The 21,692-nt window shown below is 46.9% G+C and overlaps 1 protein-coding gene across 3 annotated transcripts in view; it reads right to left on the bottom strand.

Moving 5' to 3' along the window:
• Positions 1 to 9,235: 9,235 nt before the first annotated feature.
• Trit1 (tRNA isopentenyltransferase 1) overlaps positions 9,236 to 21,692 on the bottom strand; it is a 46,043-nt gene continuing 33,586 nt past the window's right edge. The window contains exons 3-11 of one of the 3 annotated variants that reach the window (XM_075945437.1): positions 20,986 to 21,084; positions 20,143 to 20,288; positions 17,599 to 17,741; positions 15,428 to 15,539; positions 14,985 to 15,097; positions 14,701 to 14,778; positions 12,115 to 12,224; positions 11,695 to 11,812; positions 9,236 to 10,326 (exon numbers count right to left, since the gene is read on the bottom strand). In XM_075945437.1, the coding sequence (XP_075801552.1) occupies positions 10,157 to 10,326; positions 11,695 to 11,812; positions 12,115 to 12,224; positions 14,701 to 14,778; positions 14,985 to 15,097; positions 15,428 to 15,539; positions 17,599 to 17,741; positions 20,143 to 20,288; positions 20,986 to 21,084 (1,089 nt within the window). In that variant the 3' untranslated portion in view covers positions 9,236 to 10,156. The remainder of the gene's footprint in view (positions 10,327 to 11,694; positions 11,813 to 12,114; positions 12,225 to 14,700; positions 14,779 to 14,984; positions 15,098 to 15,427; positions 15,540 to 17,598; positions 17,742 to 20,142; positions 20,289 to 20,985; positions 21,085 to 21,692) is intronic. The other 2 variants (XR_012907441.1, XM_075945438.1) reach the window with 2 other exon arrangements.

The raw sequence follows: 21,692 nt of genomic DNA, 5'->3' as shown, positions 1-21,692 counted from the left end.
GAGTTATAGGATTATAAAAGCATAACATCACATTTGGCTCCTTTTTCTAAAACAAAGTTTATTTTCATTGGGGACTTGAGAGATGGCTCAGAGACAAAGAGCACTGGCTGCTTTTCCAGATGACTGGGGTTTGAGTTCTAGTACCCACAATGCGGCTAACAACTATAACAACAGTCCCAGGGGATCCTATGCCTTCTCCTGGCATTTGCCAAGGAGTGCACGAACATACCTGCAGGCAAAACATTCATACACATAAAATAAAAATGAATCTGAAAAAATGTCTGGGATAGGGGAAGAGTCTTAAAAATTATCAGCTCAGTCAGGCAGTGGTGGCGCATACCTTTAATCCTAGCACTTGTGAGGCAGAGGCAGGCAGATCTCTCTGAATTCCAGGCCAGCCTGATCTACATAGTGAGTTCTAGGATGGCCAGGGCTACACAGAGACCACCCTGTCTCAAAAAACCAAAATAAGGGCTGGGGAGATGGCTCAGCGGTTAAGAGCATTGCCTGCTCTTCCAAAGGACCGGAGTTCAATTCCCAGCAACCACATAGTGGCTCACAACCATCTGTAATGAGATCTGGTGCCCTCTTCTGGCCTGCAGACATACACACAGACAGAATATTGTATACATAAGAAATAAATATTAAAAAAAAAAACCAAAATAAAGTTATCAGCTCAACGCCATTTGAGCAGGTTGATTTCCGTGCAACCATGGTGCTTTTTATCTTGCAAAACCAAATCCTAAGCCATCAGACCATCCCAGTTTGCCCCTCCCTTTGGGCCCTGGCAGCCATCAGGGTACTTCCTATTCGTCCACTCTAGATGCCCATTTGTCTTTTAGTGGCTGTCCTATTTGACTTAGCAGCATGTGACTGAAGTCCACTCACGATGCAGCCTGTGTCAGTACTTCCTCTGTGGGCTGAGGATCCCACCGTACATACACTTCACAGTTTTGTTTATCCACCTGTCTCTTGAGAGACACTTGGGTCGCTGCCTCTCCATTACTGTTGTGAATTAATTCTACTGCTCCCGCTATGAAAACAGATGCACAGATATCGCTGAGATGCGGCTTTGGATCCTAAAATATGGATTCAGAAGTGGAAGTGTTAGGCTCCATGGCAACTTTTTAAAATAATCTGTGGGATATTTGTGTGTGGAGTGCAGGCAAGGGTGTGTATGGTGCACGTGTGCACTTGCCAGGGTTGGGTGTAGGTGTCTTCCTCCATCGCTCTCCACTGTAGTAGTCCCTCACTGAACTAGCAGCTTCTTTCGGGCAGGCTGGCTCCTAAAACCCCCGTCTCTGCCCCCCAACACTGGGGTTACAGACACATGGAGCTATCCCATTTTACATGAACTCAGGTCCTTATGCTTGTATGAAAGCCGTTACCATGGAACCATCTCCCTGCCCACAAATTGTTTTTAACTTCTAAAAAGAGATTTGTTTTTATGTGTATGAGTCTGGGGGTATGTATGCGTGCCTGGTGACTGTGGAGGCCAGAAGAGGGTGGATCCCCTAGAGCTAAAGTCATGGACAGCTGTGAGATGAGGGTGCTGGAAAGGGGCCTGAGCCCTCTGCAAGAGCAGCAAGTGCTTTTGATCACGGCACCACCTCTGCAAGAGCAGCAAGTGCATTTGATCACAGCGCCGTCTCTCCAGCCCCCCTTTTTGCACAGGAACTCCTCCATTTCATTCTTACTAACAGCGTGCAAGCTTCCATTTCTCCACATCCTTGCCAACACTTGCTATTGTCCTGACACCAGGAACCCTAACAGGTGTGAGATATCTCTTGGTACCCAGATTGTTAAAACGTGAGGCTTAAGTGTTATTAACAGACCTGCTTCCACCCAATAGAGAGAGCCTGTTTGCAGACAAGGGAAGAGCTGACGGGCTGCGGGCATCTCCATAGCCATGGGCTAAGTAGTACAAGTGTCTAAGGACTAGACGTCTTCCTGGCCTTGGTGGAAATGAACTTGACACAATCTTATTCACTGGGCCCCAAGCTGGCCTCCAACTTGGGCCATTCCTCCTGCCTCAGGATCCTGATCACTGAGATTAAAGGCAAGACTCACCGAATGCTCTATCTCTGCATTTGATGAGGCAGTTCAGTGATCTGATGATAAATTCACCCTTTTGAGTTCAAGTTGGCTTGTTTAGTTTGTAATCATGAGTCTTTAATACAGTTAGCACGTTAGGATTTTTCTAACCTTTTCTTCTCTTGGCCTCTTCTTGTATAAATAATTTGTACATTAAATACACCTACAGGAACATGCTTGAAGTCCAGTGAAGCAAGAAGGGCATGAGTTTGGAGTCAACCCAATCTGGCTTCAAATCTCAGTTACTGGATGTTAACTAAATGGCCTAAGCACTTCATAAGATATAATCAAAATGTGTTATATACCTTAAATATATAGTTTTGTCAATAATATCTCAATGAAGCTGGGAAAAAAATGTAAAGACGGACTTAAAGCAAAAAGGATAAAAAACAAGCCAGGTGGTAGTGGCGCACGCCTTTAATCCCAGCACTTGAGAGGCAGAGGCAGGTGGATCTGAGTTCGAGACCAGCCTGGTCTACAAGAGCTAGTTCCAGGACAGGCTCCAAAGCTACAGAGAAACCCTGTCTCAAAAAACCAAAACAAACAAACAAACAAAAAACCCACACACTCAAAAAACCCTGAAAGTGCTGGCAGATACCTATAATCCCAGCCCCTGGGAAGCCAAAGCAGGATGATGGTCATGAGTCGAAGTCCGACCTCAGATACTTGCTGAGTTGCAGCCCGAGCTCACACACCGTTGCAGAGAGCCTCCAGGAGCAGGCCTTTGCAGGTGCCCTGCCCCCAGAGCTTCTTCCAGCACCCAGCTACTACTCAGATGTCGTCGACTCTGCCAGCAGTCTCTGCACGTTCGTCCCTTTGCACAGTGGTGCTAACACAATGCATGGGCTGTTAGGGGACATTATGAAGTACACATGTGTGTCGCCTACAATGCCTGGCACAGTGAATGCTCGATGAAGGGTAGCCTTGACTAGGGATGCACGCCTTGCAGGATCCAGCCTGGCTAGCTACTGACTACCCACGACTGTTCCGGGTTGGCCTTACGATAAAGGATTCACATTCTGGTAGGATTTCCAGTCCAGTGGGAACAAGACAGTTCCAGGTAGGACGTGTCACAGCAGAAGAGGGAACACTAAACGGACTGGAGCCACCCACCTCGTTTCAGATCCCAGCCTGCCCTTAACAGCTTCCCTCAACTGTAAAATAGAGCTAATAATAGCAGTAGCTCCTTGGCTCCTTTGGGCTGTTGTGAAGTTTGAGTTAGTGTGGGTAAAGATACCTATGATGGTGCCGGGCAGCAAGAGCTGCGTAAGCCCTCACCAGTGTGCTGTGTAAGCTGCTAGTGACCACACAGGGAGGAAAAACCTTGCCAAGAGCCATACTTTTTATTTTTTGGATTGTATGTGTGTGAGCACATAAGCACAGGTGCCCTCAGAAGCCAGAGGGGTGGGGTCTCACTGTAGCTGTTGTGAGCTACCTGGTGTGGGGGCTGGGAACTGAATCCGGGGCCTCTGCAAGAGCAGCCAGTGCTCTTAGCTGCTGAGCCACCTCTGCATCCCAAAGCTTTTTCTCTAGACGAGAGGACATGAGATCTCAGCCTTGAAGTGTGTGCAGGTGCTTACTAGACAAAGAGTAGGGGAAGTAGGGGACACGGCACTTCAAGTGGAATAAACGGCAGGAGCCAGATCTGCGACAGAAGAAAACAGACTATTCAAGCAGGCAAAGACACTGACCAACCAAAGCTGGAAGGTGAAAAGGGGGCATCATTTTTGGCCTTAAGGTGTTCGGTTGGCCAAGTCAGAATTTGCCCTGGTTAAGTACTGAGAACCGAAAACATAACCCAAGTCCACATGCTAGCAGCATTCACAGGTTCTCTCCAGTAAAACCGACCACTTTAACCCACACCTACTCCTAGCCGGACATTGCAGTGACAGGTCAAGGGACCATTCACAAAAGGGCCTCGCTTAATTCTTACGATGCCCCACCCCTCAAGGGAGGAGGTAATTCTGTCTTGTATACGAAGAGGCTACTTAACTATACAGAGAACAGACTGGGTAGGAGTGCGATCAGTTACAATTACAAATAGTGGGGTTTCCCCCATAAAAGAAACCTGCAGTATTCCTACCGGAGCTCAGTTTCATGCCCCCCTCCCTTCAGCAGCTTGGTGGTTGGCCACGGCCCAAGAGCGTCACATCTTTGTAATGTTTTTATTCCCAAAGTTCTACCAGCCAGGATTTCATCATGTTCGACTTTTATGATAGTTCAGAGGTTAGCTTAGGTGACTGTGACTTTCTCTCTCTCTTTTTTAGTTTGGTTTTTTCGAGACAGGTTTCTCTGTTTACTCCTGACTGTCCTGGAACTCTCTCTGTAGAATGAGCTGACCTCAAAACTCAGAGATCCTCCTGCCTCTGCCTTCCAAGTGCTGTAATTAAAGGCACACACCATCCTGCCTGGCCTATTATTTCACAAATAGAAAAAGAAACAAAGAAAAAGAGAAAGAGAAAGAAAGAAGAAATTGGCCCCTAACAAGTTAGCAGAGGCAATTCACTAAACAAGTCTGGAATTGAGTTTTTGATGATAGCAATTTAGCGAAGGCTACAGAGTCTACCCAAATTTGCTCTCCTCAGTTCTTGACATGGGACTTGGTGGGTAGGTGTGGTCTTATGGATGGTGAGCCCATGGCTAGTGAGCAGTGAGCAGACTGGCGGGGACCCTCGGGGGGACAAGCATACCTCTCCAGTCTTCTTTCCCCTTCCTCCCGCTGGGATCAGGGATGAGCAGGGATGACCAGCTTCAAGCACAGAGAAAGACTGAGCTCCAGAGGACGCTGAAGCAACAGGATACTGTGTCCCTGAATGACCACCGGGAGCAGAGCTGTCCTACTGACCTGGTCTGCTCTCCTCAGAGAGGCTAACTCAGAACCCAGTGCTGTTAAGCGAGGAAGAATGACCGCTTTGTTCTTTAAGCCACCGTGCTGTTGAGTCTCTTTGTTACAGCAGCCTAGCCTTTCACTTCAGCTCACACGACCGAGCCCCTTTCTTTGTGAATATTTAGAATGGCTTTACAAATGACCAGCCACCACTGGAGAAAACTGCATCCAAGCGGGCACTGGTCAAATAGGAAATTCCTGCCTGTAGCTACCACCCCAAGTCCTCCTCAGCTTGTGTGAAGACCATTTCATGGTTGAAACAGACTGCTTATGTTAGGACTCACTTAGCCTCTATGTAACTGACTCAATGAGCTTTTGACTATTTCTCCCTGCTGGGGACTTAGCCACTGTATTCACAAAAGCTCATGTGTGTGTCTGTTGTGTAGTTGGCTTTTAATATGCTGTGAATTTTTTGGTTTTGTTGTGCTATGGATCAAACCCAGGGCCTTACAAACAACAGGCACACTGTAGCCCAGCCTTCAGGAGTTAGTGTGGAAAACTGCTGACTGTGGAAGCAGACGGCGTGCAATTACCTACTGAGCATTACAACGGGGCAAACTGTGTGCACCGACCAAAGATGAACCCTTCCTCATTAGGTCTCAAAAGAAATAATTTCTTTTTAAACTTGTTTCTACCTCCTACGGGCATCCATGCAGAGGCCTGAGACAACTGGCTCTTTCCCACTACCTTGAAGGTCACAGATGAACGCAGCACAGGCGACCAGGCTTGGCTGGCATCTTACTGGCATCTCATAGGCCCAAGCCAGACAGCTGGAGTTAGCCTCAACTCTTCAAAGTACCTTGAGAGATTTTTCAAAATTTACTTATGTCTGCCGGGCAGTGGTGGCCCACGCCTTTAATCCCAACACTCGGGAGGCAGAGGCAGGCGGATCTCTGTGAGTTCGAGACCAGCCTGGTCTACAGAGCTAGTTCCAGGACAGGCTCCAAAACCACAGAGAAACCCTGTCTCGAAAAACAAAAAAACAAACAAACAAAAAAAAAATTTACTTATGTCTGCGTGTTCTACCTGCATGTGTGCCTACAGGCCAGAAGAGGGCATCAGACCCCATTACAGATGCTTGTGAGCTGCCATATGGGTGCTGGGAATTGAACTCAGGTCCTCTGGAAGAACAGAACAGGCCTCTTAACCGCTGGGCCATCTCTCCAGCCCCAGAGTACTTCTTTTTTTAAAAGATGCTTCATGACTGTGGACACAGGGGGAAGCCAGAAAACTTTTCAGCTCTCCCCTTACACCGTTTTTTGAGGTATAGTTTCGTTATTAAAAAAAAAAAAATCAAATAGGGGTGGAAGGTGCTGGAGAGATGGCTAAGACCATGCAGCGGACACAAGTTTGGTTCAGCACCCACATGAGGAAGCTCCTTGCCACCTGTAGCTCCAGTTCCAGAGGCTTTGACAGCTCTGGCCTCCCAGGGCATTTGCAGGAAAAAGGCAGGTGCGTGCACACGTGCACACACACACAATTTAAAAATAAATCTTAATTTCTTCTTTTTCCACTACCTCCTCCTCCTCCTCCTTCTACTACTATGAGGAAGACGAGTCTAACCGCTCACTTTGTGCTGGAATTAATCACCAAAGGCACTCAGACAACACCGCTGGCTGGAATTAATCACCAAAGGCACTCAGCACCGCTGGCGGCGGCAAACTCAAGGGACCTGGATGAAGGACCCTGCTCGTCCAGGGATTAGCTGAGGCCAGACGGTGCAGTGTGAGCAGAGCCCTCGCTGGTCTCAATGGTCCTTCCCAGCTGGGGACCCCAGGTGTCCCGGCTTTACCACACTTGCTGTGACTGGTACATCCATATTCTCACTTCAGCTTCTACCTGTGCAAAGGCTGATGCGTCTCTTGGTCGCCTGATGGAAACCAAGGGGCCAAAGACTGTGTCCTTCCCTGGCCGCCTCCACCAGAGAGCAGCAGGGCGATGCGGGGCCCCAGGCCTTTTCGAGGTTGCTGCAGGAATTTCATCTCCCATCTCACCGTTTCTAACGTGAGCAGTGGGTTCAACCACCGTGCCCTGAACTTAACAGGCACTTAAGAAAACCATTAGACACTGACCGGTGGGGTGCGGGAGGTAAAACAGTCTCAGATTCCAGCAGACAGAGAAGTGAGTTCAGAGAAGCCACCGCTCCTGGTATTTCAGATGGAAGGATTAAAGAGGTCTTTTGAGGTAGAATTAGTAAAACTTGTTTTTCTTGATTGTCTGCTGACATTTTTAAGGCTTTAAAATATATTTAGCAAGCCAAGTGAGGCATTTCAGAAACTAAGCTTCCTCCCTAAACAAAGCCAACTCCACACAACACTCAACAGCTAGAATCTTCCGGCTGCTCACCCCCCTCCCTGCCCCCAGCTAGCTGGCTAGCCGCGCTCCCCCTGGGCCTGCATCTCCCACAGTTCTCCCTCCAAGGCTGGGGGAAGATAACGTCCCTGAAGTGCTTGGCACTGTTTGGCTTCACTGTAAGCACTCCGCACCCAAGATGTGGCTTCCCAGCCTGTTGATTCAAGTAATACACCGTCTGGGGAACTCAGACACAAAGACCAAGATGGCGGGGGTGCACCGCTGGCTTCTTTGACAGGAGAATATATTTATTAAGAGCCGGCCAGTACTTTTGCTAAGAGGTCAAAGTCTTTCACCCTGACATAACCACACTTTGAAGGGTTCCTTTGCTTCTATTTTGTGTATGTGTGGGGGCATGTGTATATGTGTGCGCATGCGTGGGCAGAGGCCAGAGAAATGACCTTAGGTGACACTCCCCCTCAGGAACCAGTTTGTGTTTTGTGCGTGTGTGCAGGTGGGCGGACACCTGTGTGTGCATGCATGTGGAGGCCCTCTCTGCCTTTAAAAAGTACTTATTTTGTAGGTGTGTGTGCTGTGCATATGTGGGGGAGTCAGTTCACTACCTGACTGCGTGCATCTTGTTGGTACATGCTAGCGCCCCGGATCAGCTAGTCCGACAGCTTCACAGGATTGTCCCATCCCCCGCGCCCATCAGGAGTTCGGGATTAAAGAAGCCTACACGACATCTAGTTTTTTACATGGGTACTTTCACCTGCTGAGTCACCTCACTAGCTCTCTCTCTCTCTCTTTTTTTTTTTTTTTTTTTTTGAGACAGGGCCTCACTGTGAACCTGGAGCTTATGGATTGGCTAGGCTGGCTGGCAATGAGAGCTTCACTCTCTATCCCCTTGCCCCTCAGGCAAACTCAGTCCCTGTCCTCCCAAAGCCGGTGGGTGCTCTGCTCACCAAGTCACTGACCTGCCCTACCACCACTTTATTTCCTGGTTTGTCAAGACAGGGTTTCTCTGTGTAACAGTCCTGGCTGTCCTGAAACTCGCTTTGTAGACCAGGTTGGCCTCGAACTCAGAAATCTGCCTGCCTCTCTGCCCTACCACCTCATTTTTGGACGGTGCATCTCACTTGCCTCTAGCAGCATATATTATGCCAGGCTACCAACCAGTGGGCCCCTGATATTGTTTCTAGCTCCCTAGCAATGAGATTAGAGGCATGTTGTGGGGCTGAAGAGATGGCTCACCAGTTAAGAGCATTTGAGGCTCTTCCAGAGGCTCTGGATTTGATTCCCAGCAAACCACACAGCAACTCCTAATCATCTGTAACTTAAGTTCCAGGTACTGGATGAAAGGAGCGCTCATGGTGTGCACACAAAACACGATACACACAAGATCAGCAGGAGGCTGGCACGTCAGGTGGAGTCTCATACCTGTGTGTCCAGTAATTCACAGACCCAATTTGTTCATGCTGTGCTATTGTGTGGGGTTGTTTTGGTTTCACTATGTAGCCCAGGCTGGCCTGGAACACATGATTCTTCTTATACAGCCTTTCAAGTGCCGGGATTCTAAAAATTATACCCTTGAAAGATGCTCCTTCTTCCTCATTTTTTTTTGTTTGTTTTTTGAGACAGGATTTCAATGTATAACAGTCCTGGCTGTCTTGGAACTCATGTACACCAGGCTGGCCTCAAATTCTGAGAGATCCACTTGTCCCTGCCTCCCAAGTGCTGGGCCACCATGCCCAGTTCAAGATGCTCGTTCTTCTCCCGTTTACCTTGAAATCTGCAATCTCTCTGACCTTAAGGACTCTTGGTACACTGGCTGGTTACAAGGATGTTCCTAAGATTCCCCAAAAGCAGACCGACTGACATCTCTCTGTTCCCTTTGGCCCACTCCAGGGTCTCACACAACAGACCTGGAACAAACGCATCTGAAGAACTACAGCTTCCGGTGCAGAGTTCTCTAACGGAATGATGGAAATGTATTGGAAACAGTAGTGCTGACACCCAGTACTGTGAATGTGGAATGCCGAGCAAAACACACTGACCCTATGCTCTACACAAATGAACAGAAGGCTTCAGATAACAAACCCCCAGGGAGAGACCCTGCAGGAAAGTGAGGAGCAGGAGTGCTGGGTATACGCTGTATCTATGCTGAGAGCAGAGCTGGAGAAAGAGCTGCCACACTGACAACAGGGCACACTGTGAATAAACTAGAGGGCTTTTGCAAACCTTTTTATTTACATTTCAAAAGAACATATAGCTTTCTGCCCTAGAAAGACAGCAGCGCCAGCCATTCTGCACGGGAGCAGCTAGCTCAGCAGACTCAGATCTTTCTTTAGTCTTCAAGACCCGGGTCACAACCACCTCCGCCTGACCCCTCCGTCTTCTGAGATTCAGAGCTGGGACAGCTCGCCTCATCGTCTCTCTGGGCTGCTCCTTCCTGCCGTTCTCTCACATCCAGAACTCCTGACTGTGCCTCACAATACTTCAGTCATTGACAAAAGCATCTGGAAGCGAGATATTTTTAGCCAGTACCCGGGACAAGAACTCTCTTTTAAAGGATGTACTGAATCTTGGTATTCACCACTAAAAAAGATCCTCAAGTAGAAAATGTGCAATCTGTGCCTCTTTCTAAAATAAAACCTTTAAGGTTCAAAGAAAAAAAAAATCCCACCCTGCACTACATCACTACCAGACACAACAGCCACACAAGGGCTGAAAGGCCTGCTGCCCCCACTGCAGGCCACACCACAGAATAGAAGATAGAGGGGCCTTCTGCCCAGCCCTCCTCCGGCCAGGCGGGGACACCAACACTCCCCTCCCTCCTGCACTTGATCGCCACATCTCTGCAAAGGCCACCAGGGACGTCTCTCAAACCCTGGCTTTCAGCTCTTGCTCATGCTGCCCGGGGGACTTCCCCTCTTTAGGTTCCGGGTCACAGTCTGGGGAACTACTTTGGGTTTCTATGGGTGGGACAGCATCTGAGTTCAACTTTCTTCTTTTCTTCAATCGGTGCAAGTGAGATTTGGATTTTATATGTGCTGAGAAGACAAAAACCAAATAAACAAAAGGATATCAGCTTTCTAGAATTCTAAAAACAAACAAAAAATAATAAACCCAACCAAACATTTGAATTTAACTATACAATCTTTTTCTTTAACTATTAATAAATAACAGAGTAGCCACATGTTTGTTTGAGACAGGCCTTACTCTGTAGCCCAGACTGACATCACGCTCAGGCTCCTGCCTTCGCCTCCCAGCCTGTGCTGCACACTGACTCAGGCTCTGCAGGGCAGGTCAGCAGTGAGCGTGCCCAGTCCACTGCGGCACAGACCCGCCAAAACTCTCACTCTTACCCAATGACTGTCTCATACAGGCTCATTTTTACTATCCTGTTCTGCAAGAATTATCCTCTGGGAACACCTAAAGAGGGGGATGGCTAGGCTAATTTTAAAATTTATTTATTTACTGAATTGTGCATGCATGCAGGGGTAGGAGATTGCTTACTGGCAAGCTTCTTTACCCACAGATCCTAAGCTAAAATTCTTTTACACATAGCAAAAGCATCATTTTTGGGGGGGTGGGGGTTGGAAGTATAAGTAAGGAAATAAACTGAGGAAATTTGTGTGGGAAGAAGAGGCAGCTTTATTCTCTAGGCGTAAGGCAAACCTGGGCTCTGGGCTGCTTTCCATGGCAGCAGGAGACGGAGCAAGGACGCGACAGATGGCACTATAGAAGGCTCACACAGCCAAGCTCACAAAGGCTCACAAATGTTGCTTCTCTAAGGCTCTCCCCAAAGGACATTCGACAAACCGAAGCACTAAGTTTCCTTCACAAAGCAATCAGACACCCTCTCTCTTCCCCTTTCATCATTATACACCAACAACCAAGGCTTCTTCTGCTGGATGGGCACACAGTCGCCCCCAGTCTCTGACAATGGGGTTCATTTTGTCAGAGATGTCAGTTAATAAACCTAATCATTCTATGGGCCGATATGGAGAGAAACATCTACTCTGAGAATCCAAGCAAAACTACTCTGAGCAGGCTTCCTGCAGCTGGATCAGGCTAGCTCGGGCTAGCTCAGGCTAGCTCTCACAGCTTTTTCCCCACCTACCATCACAGTTTGACAAGTTAGCCTGAGAGTGCTATAAAGACCCCCTTGGCCTCTGAGGACCCTGTGCACACCTGCTCCCTCCCAGCTGTGCCTCTGCTCCCACACAACTGGAGGGCGAAGGTCTTCTGCACTTCAGGATATGGGGCAATTCTCTAGTCTGGGAAAGGTTCTCAGGAATCTGTCCTGTTACAAAGCTGACTCCAACATTCAACTATTAAAGACTAAGTTTTAAGAAGTGTGACTCCCCCAATTTAGAACCCATGACACCCCCCCCACAGCCCCCTTCTATCCCCACCTGCCCATTCCCGGTCCCCGATGATGATCCGGTCACACAGGTCACACATGTGGTAACTTCTCTTGTTCTCAGTTTCATCATACGCCATCGTCATTGGCGTGGCTGTAGGTTTGTGACCCTAGAGAGCAAGGGGAAGGACATTCAGCTCAAGAGATTTGGGGACAATTCTCTGATATTAAGGGGAGTGGGATTTTTCCAAGATTCCTTTTTCATCCCCCAGAGAGCAGGTGGGCTGTTAACAGATTTTAGCAACAACCTTTCTAAACGTGAATGTTAAAACAAGCTCCGGGAATTTAAAAGCAGCCAGCTTGATGCTTTACTTCACTGAAAAGGGATTTGGCTCCCCAAATTAGCAGCAAGTGTCAACAAAAGAAAGCCCTTTGCAAACCTGACAACAGACCATGCCTCCTTAATAGTCACCTGGATGAAACTCTGTACTATATTGACAGCAGGTTCCAGAACAGACTCTTCCCACTTTGAAACATCAGATACTTCTAAGCCATATACTGGGGGGACACTGGGACCAGGTCCTAATGATGACAAAGAAAAGTTGTGTGAGCCTGGACTACGAGACCCAATCTATTCTGTTTCCAGGACTCTTAAAACCCTCAAGAGGAACACACAGGGCCAAAGGAGTGACATTCTGACCATGCTATTCATCCTACTATAAATATGAGCCACAATTCCAAAGACCCACAAGCTTGACTTGTATGCAGCCAACATTCCTGACCATGCAAACAGACTCGAGAGCAGAATCTTTGACCAGTAAAGAAATCAAAATGGAATAACAGGTCTTGTGCCCACTGTGTGGGCTGTTGTGATAGAAACAGCATTTCACAGGAGGAACTAAGCAAAGAGCCCTGAGTGTGTGCCTACTCTAAAATTTTATGTCATTGATAACATTTGGATAACCACAAGCATTAACCAATGCACCACTGAACTCAAGAACTAGTCTTGGGGCTGGTCTAGTTGAATCTCACTCTGACCTTCATGATTTATTTTCTTTCTTTCTTTCTTTCTTTCTTTCTTTCTTTCTTTCTTTTTTTGATTCAGAGACCTAAGTGACCTAGGCTGTCCTCAAACTCACTGGGTACCTGAAGTTGGTCTTGGACCCCTGATCCTCCTGCCTCTCTACCTTCCAAACGATGGGATTATAGTCATGTTGTACAATGCCAGGTTCCTAAACACCTTCTTTTAAGAGCCATATCTAAGGGAGGTTTCGTGTGTCCTCGTGAACGGACATAAGGCTGGTGGTATGGAAGAGCAGACACCCACCCACCTGGGCCAACTGTGCTGTGATAGTTTAGCTTCAGTTCGTCCACACTCTACAGACACACTGGGCCATCTCCACAGCTAGGTGAAGTCAGTTACTTGAAGGCAAGAAGCATTGTCCCATGGACAAAAAACATCAAAGGCATTAGGATGCCAACGGCTGACAGGTGCTGGCCTTTTGAGTGTGCCAACCACAAATAAGATTCTTCATAAGCCGGACTGGCCTACACCTGCCAGCACATGGAAAGGTGAGACCAGGAGGGTGCAGGCAGTGCCCACAGCACACCTGGCCTTAGTTAAGCTCTGCACCTGTTTCTAGGCCACTCTACGTTTTCCTTTCTCCTCTAAGTCCTTTGTTGGGCCTCTGTGCCCTGTCTAAGCACCTTTCAACAAGTTCTCGGCTCCCAGCTGCTATTTCTGGCTTGGGTCCAAGGCCAAGCTGGGGTGGGGAAGTCCCTCTGGCTCTCTGCCAGACTATATCCCAGAAGACTAGCCTTGCCCAATCAAATGTGGCTCCTGACTTACAGGGCAGCTGTGCCTTTCTCTCTGGCACCAGGACTGTGCCTGCACAGAATGAGGTGCAGGCAAATGACACTGTGCCATTAACCCCTCCTGGTTGAGAGACAGGAGTTACTGTGGCCTTACCACAAGAGGAAGTTCCAAACTATCACAAAAAAGCCTTTTGTTTCAGACTTACTGTCAGACTTGGGAAGGGAAGCTGCAGTTGAAATCTGTGGTTCTGAACCTCCAGTTCAGCTGAGACTAGGCTGGGATCCCTACTACTCATCAAGACAGGCAGAAAAGGGGAAATCGAAAGAAGTGGTACCATGTATCAAGGTATACATGGTCAAGGGCACCAAAGGGCAAGGCTGGAGGCTATAGCTGAAGGCAGAGGTCTGCTGGTAAAATCAACCGGAGATGATGCAGAAGAGTATTCTAAAAGTGTCCCCAGGATAAACTAGAGTTCACTGCACTTAAATCTATCTCCTTTTAGCTCATAAGCACACAACTGGGGACCTGGGGGCCTGTATGAATGCTGGTCAGCCAACAGCATAGCTCAAAGAAACATGAGCCTAGACTTAAAAAAGCCAGGCCTGTATTTGGGCTCTATTGCCTTCTAGCTGGGGGTGGGAGAAGGGGAGTTACTGGACTTTTACTAGGTCTTCATGTTCTTATCTGTAAAATAAATGAAGCCTCAATACAACTATTACAGCACAGTATTTGGTGACAGAGACAGTGTGAGACTTTCCTTCCCTCTCCCTTAAAAGTTCTGTCCAATTACAGTGTCAGCTGAAGCAATTCAAGTGCCCACAAAGATAAAGCGAGGGTAAACAGAGAATGTTGTGTCCTTTCTATTAAAGATCACCAGAGCAGGACCATTTTAACTAGGAAAGCTCCCGCAGCGTTCTGCCTGCTCTCAGGTGTAAAACAGAAGCTGGAATCGGAGCTAACGCCCAACCTGCTCACGTGTTGCTGTCTTGCTCTTCTTACCTGTGCTTACAGCCACCACTTTCTGTTCAAGGAGTAAGGAAACTCTTCAATGGAAACGTATCTGTTTTTTTTCTCCCTAAGACATCACCAGATAACAGCCCTGAATAATATTCTATGCAAAAGACCCACCTGTGGTCTAAACTCTCAGGACAGATCTAGAGGCTACTGTTCATTTGCTGAGTGAGAAGACATCAATATTGTGCCAAAACGGATCCAGAAGAGAAGGAGAGAAGTGGGACTTACTGCTCAAAAATCGGTTTTTAACCCATCGGTTTTGCTTCCGGGCATATCTCTTAGTTACTTGTTTCAGAGCCTCGATACCTGGAAGATACAGCAGACACAGTGGTATCCAGGTGAGCATTTCTGTCTGTCAGGAGACAACCCCTCCCAAGTCAAGAGCAAAAGAAATGAGCACACTGTTAGACTTCACAGACAACAATCTCAGTGTTTAGCTGGGACTCTTCTAGCCTCAGCTCAGACTATCACCCAAGGATGTCCAAGACTAGTTTAGACGGAGGAATTCACACCTTTCTTTAGAAGCTGGTTACTAGTCTCTGGTGTGCATTTTCCCTCAGTGATCAGGTACTCGTGAAATTCCTTGAAGCCAATTGACTGGAAGATACCATGTTGATAGTCCTGGCTGGGAACAGGAGAGCATCAGCAGTGAGCCACAGCCTCTGAACACTAGCAGGGGCCTTGGATGTTATCTCATCGGTGAGAAAAGTGAATGCCTGAAATTCTCCCCTTCCCGTCCCACCAGTCTCTGGGTTACTTTCTTAAAAGTAACTTCTGGGAATGCCTGAAGAAAAACAAATTACTCTTGTAACAGGTATAGAATAAACCTTCAACGAGCCCTGCCAATGCCAAGGCTGAAGACTGGTAAGTAGATCCAAAGCCAGTGTTATGTCTACGGTCTTGCAACTATGGGCAAGCAATGGAGAGTAGGTCAGAACAGCAGCCAAATCCTCACCTATTTTCTGAAATGTTCTTAAGATTATAGCGCCTGTGAAAATCTCTCAGCTCCTCCAGGAGTCCGGCAGCGAGCATGGCATCCACTCTCTTGTCCAGGCGCTCATCTAGAACTTGAGCCAAAACAGCCCATGAACGAGCAGCACGCGGCAGGGGCTGACACACTCATGGCGAACTGAACAGGCTACCCCAATACGGGTTTTATCCAAATGAAAGAATTCAGATCTCAGAGTATATAACAATTCATATTTATTTATTCATATTTGTATTTACTTGTACTTTAGACTGTGCATAGCAAAGCAAACCAGAATAAAGCACGTGCCTTAGCTGGAATGGAGGGCGAATACTTCACTATGGAGACTGCACGCCCACTGCTTTTCAAAGTGTAGACCAGGCTGTCCTGGAATTCACTGTGTGGAGTGGGTGGCTTGGAACTCACACAGATCCTCCTGCCTCTGCCTCCCAAAAGTGTGCACCTCCACATCCAGGGTTGACTTTTCTTAACTTCTGTCCTTTTTTTTTTTTTACTCTAACTTTGTTATTTCATTTCAGAATCCCCGGATGACATCTTGGTGCATTCTGAACTACCAAGTGGGTAGAGCATCACCCAGGTGCAGCAGCCAGGCGTGGCTCTGCCATGAGTCAAAGCCATTAGTTTATACTGAACTGCAGTGTAAGGTTTGATGTTAAACATTTCATTATAGAAAAGTTACATTTTTCCAGAAACATATAACTGAAAGTGATTTAAAAGCAAACTATCCTTATAATTATGACCATCTGCCTGTGTCTCCATTGCTGCCACCTCTCTGCTGCGAATGAGCACAGCTTTGTTCTTGCCTCGCTGAGATTTGTTGACTGAGGACTGGTCATGTATGGAGCTCACTGCAAGTGCTCTGAATTCCATTGACTTACTCATTTATTTTGCTGAGCTAGGAACTGAATAGAGAGCTCTGTGCATACCAGACAACTGTTCTGCTACTGAGCCATATTCCCATCCCACAACTTTGTGTAGTATTAGTATTTTGAATCCCTAATGGATGCTATGAAATATGTACTATTATTATCATTCCTATTTTATAGAAGAGCTGGAATACATAAAGGTAAACTAATTGGTCTTAACTCACAGAACAGACCAGGTGGTGGTGGTACACGCCTGTGATCCCAGCACTGGGAGGCAGAGGCAGGTGGATCTCTGTGAGTTCAAAGCCAGTTTCCTAGTCTACAAACTGAGTTCTAGGACAGCTTAGAGCTATTACACAGAGAAACCCTGTCTTTGAAAACAAGACAAAACAAACAAACAAAAAAGAACTCACAAAACCGGGAGACAGTGGAGCAAGTGTGTGAAGTTTAACAATGTCTTCAAGCCTGGGCGATTCACCACATTTGGTGTCCCTACTCCCCAGAGAATGGTCACCATCTCTTATCTTAGGCCCAAAGCACTCTGAACATTCCTCTGTTGCAGAACTGTCTAGCACCTCACCCCCAGGAGATCTGCAAGGGCAGGAGTTCTTACTCCTCTCTTCGGCACGGCGGCGACTACAGAGTACATGGCATTTTACTCAGGACTAACTGAATACTTGCTGAGGAAACAAACAGGGCATCACAATACTTTTTTGGGGGGGGTGGGGAGTTTAGGGACAGGGCTTCTCTGTGTAGCTTTGGTGCCTGTTCTGGAACTAGCTCTTGTAGACCAGGCTGGCCTCAAACTCACAGAGATTCACCTGCCTCTGCCTCCCAAGTGCTGGGATTAAAGGTGTGCCGTCCAAATGGCAACATAACACTTTAGCAACAAATGCTACCAGGTTAGCTAGCAGTCAGACCTACTTCTCAGGTCTATCAATCAGCCTTCAGTCAACCTCAAGGTCAGACCTCCCTGTGGGAAACCTTCCCTTACTCATCTTTCAACCTTCTCTAAACAGCAGTCTCTTCCACTCTGTACCTCTCATCCACTGCACTGAGAACCATACTGGTCTGAGAAGCAGCATTCTCCTCCACCCTTTCCAGAAATACCTACGGGAACAGCACGGAGCCTGAGTGAAGGCAGGACGACTGCCACAATAGACCCCGCAGATACGTCAGTGTTCATTTTCAGCCTCGGGTTCTAAGTAGGTACACAAGAACCTAGTAGTCTACATTTTACCTTGGATGAACTCCAGACGGAAGATATTTTACCTGTCTGGTCAGCGTGAAGCCAGAGGATGCATGGGTTAGGGAACTTTAGAGGGCCTCCGAGAGGACCACCGCCTTCTTCTGCATGTTGACGATGAAGAAATTCACTGTGAGAGATTCCTGTTTCTTCAAACACTTGCAAGCTCCTAAGTTGTTGAAGATAGGAGGTGGGGTGGGGAACCCATTAGGAAATATTCATTCTCAACTGGAATAAAGAGAAAGTGTCTCACAGGAAAGAGTCAGGTGTGGTGACAGATCCTGACTCCAAGCACTCGGATACTAATATAAGCAGACCAGGAGACAAGGCCATCCTTAGTTTCATTTGTCAACTTCACGCATAAATTCCCAAACCAAGAAGTTCCAGCTTTATTCTAATCCTAGTTATTCAGTAAGGCCCTAAACTCTGGGTGAGAAATAACACTGTTCTTTTAAACACACATTCTAGAATTAGTTAAACGGGTTCAGAAATAACAGGTTTCCTCTACACAAACAGAAGGAGACTCACTTTCAAGTGAGCAGTAAAAGCTTGTTTGGGACACTCTGTACAAGCCAACATGTCTGGTCTCGCCGGAACGCCTTTCCCACAGTACCAAGGCATGCCGTACATCCAGCTCATCCACTTTCTTTTTAAATATGTCTAAAATTAATCAAGAATGCTCCTGGTTAATCCAGCACACTCTCCTGGAACAAAGACTATCGGAGACAGAGCCCACACGCTCATTCTTAAGCTGACGTCCACGTCTGTGTGCATCCTGTTATATTACAGCACCAGGTAACTGAGCTCCCAAAGCCACACTCTCCACTCAGGTGACTGCAATTTATCAGCTGGAAAGTGATCTTTCCCTTCCTGACCCACTTGTGTTTCCTGAAACCCCAACAGCAGAGTGAGACCCCTTGTCCTTCAATCCCCATGGCCACTCAGAGCATCTATGAGGAAAAACTTAACAGTACCTCACTTATTTACGGGAAGAATACAGACTCTACCCAAGAGAGATGATAAGAGGTCTCTATCTTCCCTATGGGAGACACTGGAGCTCCTGCTTGGAGCCTAGTGACCCTTCCTGAGGCACAGTTCTCAAACAGCACATGGGGACACGGTAAGAAATAAGATCTGATTAGGAAAGGAGAAGAAAGCAAAGACAAGTTCTCGTCCCAGTGTGCAGAACTGGGAATGGAAGGTTCACTTTAATGTCCTAAAGTTTAAATAAAATGGAAATATTGGGTGACAGATGCCCGATTCCAAGTACTGTCATACAACTACAAAAAGTGCAGGAGTCGGGGGCTGGAGAGATGGCTCAGAGGGTTAAGAGCACTGGCAGTTTTTCCAGAGGACCTGGGTTCAATTCCCAGCACCCACATGGCAGCTCACAACTGTTTGTAACTCCAGTTATTGGTATGATACTTCATACCAATGCACATAAAATAAAGTTAAATAAATTATTTTTTTTTTTAAAAAAAAGAAGTGCAGGAGCCAAGGCCATCCTTCACTAAGTTAGTCAGGACTACATGAGATCCTATCTCAACAACAGAAAGAGTGGCTACTTAGTACAAGCAGCATTTCCCTCAGAATACCATTCCTACCAGGGTGGAAAGCCCTTCAATGAGGACAAAAAACACTTAGAATAGAATGTGGCCCTCCAAGGACACCTCTGTATGAGAAAGGCCTTTCTCCTTTAATGTAAAATTTCACTGGAATAGGGCGCAACGAGGTAGGGGTATTCTTAAATGGCTCTTCAAAGGCAGAATAATGAAAAAAATATAAGAAACACTGGTATTAAATTTTTTGAAGCTGGGCGGTGGTGACACACACCTTTAATCCTAGCCTAGGCAGAGGCAAGCAGATCTCTAAGTTCAAGGCCAGCCTGGTGTAAGAAGTGAGTTCCAGGACAGCCAAGGATACACAGACAATCCCCGTTTCGAAAAACCAAAAAAAAAAAAAATTTTTTTTTGAGTAGAATATTTTATGTAAGCATAACAAGGGATATGTGTAGCCACGACACAGTGAATCCTTAGATGGTCTCCTGTGCCAAACACAGGAACCACTCCCAACACCGCAGAAAAATAGAGTAGCGTATGTAGTTCCAATTCCAAACAACTCTAAAAAAGTATGTGAGGGTTCATTCACCACCTCTCTTCTCTACAACCAAGTTCCATGTGCAAAGGTGAGCCAACCTACAAGGCAGCTATAAACTCCACCTCCGCTGGGAAAGCTGCTGGGCACAACTCAGCATTGCACAACCAATTATGAAACTCAAGTCACAATGTAAACGAACTGCATGCCAGAAAAATTTATATGAAAACTGTTATACAAGCAAAGATCAAATAGAAAATGAAGCAAGATTACATAGGCCCTGGGGAAAAACAATATTGTACTATGCCTTTAAAATGTAACAACAAAGTAGGGTGCAACTGTTTACTGAGGGAGCTGGACTAAGACAGGGCCTAAGTTAGAACCTCCAAGCCCATTGACAGAACAACCCAATCCCTACCCCCTGGCCTCCCAGCTCTATAGGAACTCCGGGGAATGGAGAACCCCGGCTTTCTTACCTGGCCACTTTGCGTTTGTCATGTGGGTGTAGCTTGGCGGCCATCTCTGGGTCTACCTGGCTGAGCCGCTTATGGAGTTCATGGCTGTCCTCATTCTCAAGCTCCACTTTCCGGTCAGCCGCTTTCCCGGTGCCCATCTCCGGGCGCTAGTACATGAAAGTTTAGAATAAAATCATTCCAACTATTCAATAAACACTGAGACTATAAATGGGTCAGGCATCTTGCTAAGCCTTAGAAATAAAAAACAGAGATGGATCTGAAGATCTTACCATCCAGCGAGGGACAGATCATAAACCAAAAATTCCAATACGCTGTGTAAGTGCTGGGAGGCCACAATAAACGAGGAGGAAGGGCGGCTCCCTCCCAGGAAAGTACCCTGCTGCCCTGCTTGACTATCTTACCTGAGCTACCATGTCTACTCTAACATATCCAGGAATGCAGTGCACCCCTCCCAGGAAGACTGACCGGAACCGCCAGCACACAGCCACTTGCAAAGCCTTGCCTACCCAGTGGCACCTCCATAAGAAAGGTCAGTGTTGGACATCTCTGACACTGTGCTGGCAGCCAGGAAATGCTGAGTCAGACTGATGTAGTGCTAACTTACACCGAGATGCTAATTAATCCACGCAGAACCCTTTTCCCACACACAAGCACTCCCCTCGGGCCGGCTTGGAGGAGTGCACTCACGTACGGAGGTGGCATCTGTTCAGAATATTAAGTAGGAAAATTACAGCTGCTGACTCTAAGAAACAGGTAAGAGTCAGCCTTCCTCCCACTAAAATTATTTGGCAAGAGAAAAATGGGAACCATTCCTTTAGTGAGTTACTCGTGAACTAGACTTACCTTGGTATTCACAAGAACTTTCCAGAGCAGAGACTCAATGTAATAATTGGTTCCTCCCACAACAATAGGAATTTTGTCTCGAGCAAAAATATCTTCAATGTAAACATTAAGAAAATTATTTAATATCAATAAGAGAATCCTGACTTATGAGGGAAGAAGAGTATTAGCAAGAAATCACAAAGGCCAGCATGTGGATCACATCTCGGGCCTCCACCCATGGATGCTTATGAACACATGTACACACTAACAAGCACACACACACCACACACACATCAAAAAAGGAAAACAAGAAAGGAAGGGAGAGAGAGGCAGGCAGAGGGGCTGGAGAGGCAGCTCAGCAGTTAAGAGCACCAGCTCCTCTTCCAGAGGACTGGGTTTAATCCCATCACCCGCGTGTGGCTCCCAACCATCTGCAACTCCAGCCCCCGGGGACCCAGCGTCTTCTTCTGACCTCCTCAGGCACCAGTCACACATGTGGTGCACAGACTTATGCAAGCAAAGCAGCCATACAACACATAAAATGGTTAATATTTAAAAAACAAAACAAGAAATCACATTTGTCTGGAGAGTTGGGGTTAAAAGGGAAAAAACAAAAGGAAGTGGCACTGACTTCAATGTTTCCTGAACTTTATGGAATGATTTTCAGCTAGACATGCAGAGACTTGCATAAACCAGACGCAGCATCTGAGGATGTAGTTCAGCTGTAA

This window comes from Microtus pennsylvanicus, chromosome 13, assembly GCF_037038515.1.
Source record: "Microtus pennsylvanicus isolate mMicPen1 chromosome 13, mMicPen1.hap1, whole genome shotgun sequence".
Classification (NCBI taxonomy): domain Eukaryota; kingdom Metazoa; phylum Chordata; class Mammalia; order Rodentia; family Cricetidae; genus Microtus; species Microtus pennsylvanicus.
Note: the sequence above shows the minus strand (reverse complement) of the source record. Positions and strands in the feature narration are given on the sequence as shown.